At 33.8% G+C, this 6,609-nt stretch overlaps 1 protein-coding gene across 1 annotated transcript in view; it reads left to right on the top strand.

The window, feature by feature from the left end:
- Nucleotides 1-438: 438 nt before the first annotated feature.
- The window catches only part of LOC100639710 (neurotrypsin-like), a gene marked incomplete at its 3' end in the record, with an annotated part of 7,006 nt that continues 835 nt past the window's right edge, over nucleotides 439-6,609 (top strand). The window contains exons 1-3 of the mRNA XM_003390942.2: nucleotides 439-989; nucleotides 5,115-5,201; nucleotides 5,583-5,744. Coding sequence (XP_003390990.2) covers nucleotides 5,135-5,201; nucleotides 5,583-5,744 — 229 coding nt within the window. The remainder of the gene's footprint in view (nucleotides 990-5,114; nucleotides 5,202-5,582; nucleotides 5,745-6,609) is intronic.

Here is a 6,609-nt window from a genome sequence, read left to right as displayed (position 1 = left end):
TTACCATTTTTAAAATATTAATATTGTTCACCTGTAAAATCTAATTTCCTGATAGTTTCTGGTTCGGTTTTGTAATATAATTTATTTACAATAAACCAAATTGAGTAAGTTTACTAATACGGCACAGACATCCCAGCAAGACTGAACTACTATGGCCCCTGGAAAACAACATAGAAAAGTGGAAATGACTATAATGATCAACAGTAAAAATAATAGTAATAAATATAAATAAATAAAAATAAATCAACAATCAAGGAAAATGAGAATTAAGATAAAAATGACAGCAAATAAAATCAGAAATAAAAATGAGAGAGTTAAAGTGGACTTAGAAGACAGATGGGAGTAGAGCGGCCTTGTTCCCAGCATTAGTCAAGGGGGATTCATGGCTTCCCTAAATTTTAACAATAAAAGAATATAATCATTTAATTGCACAGTTACTCAGTAGTTTGTTCTATGTCCTTACTAGCTCCATATCAGTCCTTATTCCATGAAAATGGGTGAAGCCCCAGTCCGGGGCAGCCCGGTTTTACCCCGCCATTTCCCGTGCCCGAGCCCCTCCAGAGCCCGGTTTTACCATAGATTGTATTACTAAGTAACATTGCATGAGTAACATGATTGCTCCAACTTCAGTACTGCCGGAAAAAGCCAAAAATGAGAAGTACTTGACTGCTTTATTTTTCTTGTTGTCAGGAAGCAAGTATGAAGTATAAAATAAGTCATACAAGCAAGTATAAAATCAGTATAAAAATAATAAATCCACAATATTGTGGTGCGTGGGCGTGTTTATAGAGATTAACATTCTTTGCCCACGCAAATCAAAACATTGAAAACATGAGTTGACATTAGGCATGGCACCAGACTCTTATTCGGTAAATTAGAGTCTGGCCAGCAAGACTACCAATCTGGCTGGGCTGGGCTTGGGTGACTTATTTGCAGAGGACTGAAGCTTCTTTAGAGGACTTAAGAATCTGAGCCACGATTCCAAAAAGGTAGGAGTATTTTTGTTTGTTGCCTTATACATAGTACACATCATTAAAAAGCAAGCTGTAAATTTGAAATAATTTTGTAACTGCACGTCCTGACTCCGTTCTTCCCGCGGGAGGGTCCCGGGGCCCGGCCTGCCTGACTCATGACTGAAGGTTAACTGCAATTTTACATGGATAGTGAGCATGCATGAGTGTAAAGAGAGCAGTTAGAATTATGCAGCTCAGAAAAGCTCTGAGATGGAGCTTTTAGTGGGCCTGCGGTTATTTTCTCCAAAATCGAACAAAAGCCCCGTCCAGTCTCTTGTAGCCGCCCCTCCGTCAGGGAATTTGGCCAAACTTAACTGAGAAGAAGAAAATCTTCATTTTTACATTTTCTGATGCATATGCATGTATGGTACTTAGACTTATGTTGTGTAGAAAGTTTGATGTGATTGTGATCAAGTTTAAGCTAATGAGTTTCTCCAAAATCTGACTAACCTCCCCGCACTATAGTACAGAGATTTTGGCCAAATTTCCCCAAAATTGAAAAGGAGAGAATTTTCCATTTTATCACATTTTCTAGTACTTATGTTGTGTTAAAGTTTGAGGTGATTAAAAGTTGGTCATTTATTTTTCATAAATTTTTAATTGTGACCCGATTTGACAAAACAGGCTATCAATAATCTGTGAGAATTATCAATTAGAGATAAGGCTACTCAAAGTTGTAACAATAGTACCTTATCAAAACTGATATTTTATCAAAAATGTATTGTACTAGACAATGTAAAACCATAGATACTATATACCCCTGGATATGAAACACGGCCCGACCGGATGTTCTGAGGCTTGTTTCACAGGAAATACGTCATAATATTACGTTTTCATTCAGAATAAAAATAAAACAATGATAAAAAGTATTATTATTGCTAATAAAAGTGTGATTTTATGTACAATAATACAATAAAACTTGACATTAATCATGCATTATAATTGCTGAAACTTTCCTTTTCTTTTAGTATATGCAGTCTACCAATGCATGACTTTCCCATCTCTTGTCACTTAAAAATGATGATTTTGACAACACAATTGCACCAAAACTAAAAATACACTCCTTTTGAGAATAGGCCCACTACAACTACCTATTCTCAAGCTACAAAACCATATAGAAAAAGTTCCAATTAAGTCAAGTATTACAAAGAAAAATTGGCTAGAAAGGTGGGGCTTGAAAAACCAAGATTTATATAGAAAATAACAGCTCTTTTACTTAACACAAACTCTAAATAATAACCCCACTACAACTAGTAAACAATAACCTATCAGTACAATAAAAAATGTTGGCCTAATTCAACAGAGTTAAGCTAAAAAAGTGGCTTGAGTGAAATGTACACAACAAGTAGGCTATGACATCCATTGTAGAACTAAAATATGCACTCAAACTATCGTTTATGAACATTATTTCAATATATAAAGGCTTTGCAAAGTCCTCTGAGGGATCATTCAGCTACTTTAACAAACGAATAGGCTACTGTGATTGTTTTACTTACCCTGGCAGCCATGAATGCAGCGAAACAAGGGTGAGGACAGCCGGATGTGACGTTTATGACGTTTCCTTATGGGATTTTATATGTGTGCATAGAGGAGTTTCGTATCCAGGAGTATATAGTATCTATGGTAAAACATTGAAGGGGCGAGCCTAAGCAAGTAAAGCAATGTACATTAGATATTGACAGACTAACAATACTCATGACAGTGCAACTTAAGCAGCTCAGAACTTGATTGAGTGCAGTGTAGTTCTTGACCTACCTTGGTAGTCAAATCAAGTTTAGCATTTGGAAAGCATTAAAGATAGCTAGAAAAAGTCACTGCACAAATGATATGGCTAGATAGGCAACTGTAGCAATGTAGTCCAAGTTAGTTCAGGCTGTGACAGACATTCAAAGTCATTCACATCAATAAAGATGGCATAGCTATCTGCTTTCTTGACATTCCTTGCAGCATTTGGACAGTAGTATGCGAGTACAGTAAGCCGAGTTATCAGCAAGAACAAGTTTAATAGTTACTTTATTCCATCTATAACCTTGCCTGGCTGTTGGAGAAGCCTTTGGACAGAATTTCTGTCTTATTTTGCTGCTAAAAACTCATGACTTTCCCCGTGTGTTGGTCACCATTTTATTTCATTGTGGCTACACCCACTTTTAATGAAATATTGAAAAACTGAATTTATATACCCTTTTCAATGCATAGCATCTACCGTATTACGCATAAATAGGGGTGACGTACGTTTACAAACAGGCAAACAGACAAACGAACAAACAGACAAACAAACAAACAAACATATGCGTGTCGTTTATGTGGGGCTCGCTCAGGCTCGCTCCAATGAAGAATTTCCTTTTACCATATACTGGTTTATTTTTGCGGTGAAAAATTTCACAAATCTTGGTATTCTAATATTTTGCGATATTAATTTTGCGATTAGTTTGCAGACAGCACCACATGGCAATGAAATGCAGAATTTTGTGGTGGAAAAATTTTACGACTGAGCAAGAAACCACAAAATTTGTGAAAATATTTCACCGCAAAAATAAACTGGTATTGGTACCTTAGTGTGGGTATTAATTGCGCTCTTAAATTTTAGCGTTTTTAGGGGACCCTGATTTAGCGAAATGTAATATTAGCGAAAATAGGAAGAAAATCAGTGGTAAAATCCCCATTCAATAGTATAACACTACTCAAGAAGCCCAATCTATACATTTAAGAGCAGAATACTTAATAGGTTCACCCTATTTACTGTTATCTTGTTACAGATCTTGCCTATCTTGTGTAGAATCTACTTGTTTACACAACTACATATATAAATAACTATTATTAGCGGCTGGTTGAATTAGCATTTTTAAGTACACTCACTAAAAACATTAAAATTAAGTGTTGCAATTAATACCCACCCTAAGGTATTCAGTTGATACCATATTTGCCCTCAATGAGTTAAGAAAGGTATTTTACAGACCTTTCTTTTTGTGGTGCACCATGTAAATAATGCAAGATAACTGGATAAAAATTTTTGTAACTCAATTACATCCATTTAGAATTCTTTTTGCATAAAATGATCCTAACTCAGCACTAGATACGTGAAATGACATGGGACAAAGACCAAAAGGAAGGAAAAAATAAATCTCAATTTTCAATTTTCGAGCATTTAGCCTCAATTTCTCTTATTGGGTCACAATTTTTAAAGTTACTCAAAAATCATCTTTGTATGATAATAGAATATATATTTGTTACCTTAAAAAAATTTTTTTGTTAAACTTTTTACATTAATTCCTTTACATTTTGTGACATGGTCTGGAGCCCTGCACATTACATTTTGATTAAGGGCCCATATTTGAAAAGCCTCCCATTTTTAGCAATTTATTGCCAAAGCCCCCTGGCCAAATTTTTATGTGGTCTGAACTTCTTTTTATAGGTCTTCACTGTGTAATCCTTGCTACGCATAATAACATTAGCATAATCTTAGTCTTACAAGCACGTAGTGTCTATTTCTAGTTACATTAGTTATAAACTTAAAATTTTATGTAACTATAATTAATATGCAGGCAGTCCTAAGCTGCTAGCCACATGATTTAACTTGTCTAGTTCATTTTATTTCGGTTTAAACAAGAGTACTCTTGGTTTAAATAATGCTATAGCTTCTATGTAGTAAGAATCTGGAGGGAGGTGTAGATTGGCTAGAGTCCCTGTAGGCCCCACTTTGAATCAGGAAAAATGATACAAATGGACAATTGCCTACTATAAGCATAGTAATTAATCAGTATTAGCTAAAGATTATAAGTATTAATGTTTTTGGGCTAAATTGAAATTATTTATTTTCCAATAATGAGCCCCCACTTTTAGATTAGTGCCTGTCTGTAACATCAGAAGTGTAATTCCTGAAAATGCATTTATTAAAAATATTAAAAAACAATTATTTTAGAAGTTTCATAAATAATAGTCTATTTTAAATTTGATGCTTATATAATACAATAGACAAATAATGGTCATTTTCATTTTTGTGGGATCAATGCATCAACTGTATTTGTTATTCATTGTTAATCAGTTCCTGTTTCAACCCTTCCCCCTTTAATTATAAATAAATTTGGTCTGACTGTTTCTTAGCTCCTGAAGTAAATTTTGCAATGTCTGTGCTCCTGAGAATATTGATTGCAGTGACTTTCAGCAGCTGTGTCATTAAGCAAGCCCTGGGTAAGAATTACAAGTACTATATAGCTTAAATAAAATTAATGTTATAAAACAAGCACTGCTTGCTTTTATAAGCACTATAGTATTGCCATAATGGTGTACTTACATGTAGATTTATACTTACAGTGTGATGGATCTACTTCGTAAAAATTAATATGATTATTGTAAATGATTTTCAAGACTATAAACTTGTTAACATAATATTATCTGTTCTTGTATCATATTTACAGTATAACTAACTTTGCAGTCAGCTTTACAGAATAATTTGTATTTAGCTATTTTGGATTTTTAAAAAATAAAAAAGTTTTGCTACATTACGACTAGCTTATTCTATAACAATCATTTCATATCTAAAAGTTGATTTGTCCATATTACGTTTAATAGGTGATTGTGACCTTGGAGCACTTCAGCTTGTCAATGGCAGTTCAATTTTTGAAGGGCGTGTGGAGATATGCTATAATAACACTTGGGGAACAATTTGTGATGATAACTGGAGTGATGCTAATGCTCAGGTTGTATGTAGACAGCTTGGATTCTCTACTATAGGTTTGTGTATTTACATGTAAATGTGCATATGTAAACACATCACTTTTATTCTAAGATATAAAGAGATACTGCTCTCATTAACATAATGTTCATCTCATGGTCACATGTGTTAGCTAACAAAAGTTTATAATGTAGATCTCAGAAGTATAATGGTAGATCTAATACTAAAAAAAATAATGTGTAAAATATCATTTCTAAAACCTATTCGATGTTATTGATCCTTCTGTTAGTTTATAAATGGCATATATACAAATGTATAAAATACAAAAGTCAAAAAACATGTTTTCATCATCTTTATATGTAATGGGCTATACTTTGAGATGGCAAATGTTATTGTTATAATGCTATAGTGGAAACACAGCTAAAATGTGTTTTTATAAACCAATAGAAATGTACCATACTTTTGTAATTTAGCCACTAATGAAACATCAAACATATTTTCACGTGCAGTTCTGACAACTTAAAGTGTAAGTGCAGTGATTTTTAGGGTATTTATTTTATGGTCTTAATATGATTGCCTGACCATAGTAATGATGTGTTCCAACTCCCATTGTCTAAAAAAATTATTCACTGAGATATGAGCCTTCAAAGATGCACTTTTTGCTTCCTGCCAATTTACTTCCTGTCAGTGGGTGTGGCTAAACGTGACGTCATAAGAGGCATTTATGCAGATAACTCCATTCCTTTATAGGGGGAAATAATCCTTTATTCTCATGCCTAGTAATGTAATAGTAGCAATTTAAAGATTGGGATCATTAGCTTTCATTATTCTAAGCATGCAACTGCCAAAAAAGTCATAATACTACACTTTAGTGAATCATCTTATTCGCTATTTTGAGTCTTTTTTCTGGCAGTTGCATGCTTA

The sequence above is a fragment of the Amphimedon queenslandica genome, unplaced genomic scaffold (genome assembly GCF_000090795.2).
Source record: "Amphimedon queenslandica unplaced genomic scaffold, v1.1 AMPQUscaffold_11430, whole genome shotgun sequence".
In the NCBI taxonomy this organism is placed as follows: domain Eukaryota; kingdom Metazoa; phylum Porifera; class Demospongiae; order Haplosclerida; family Niphatidae; genus Amphimedon; species Amphimedon queenslandica.
Note: the sequence above shows the minus strand (reverse complement) of the source record. Positions and strands in the feature narration are given on the sequence as shown.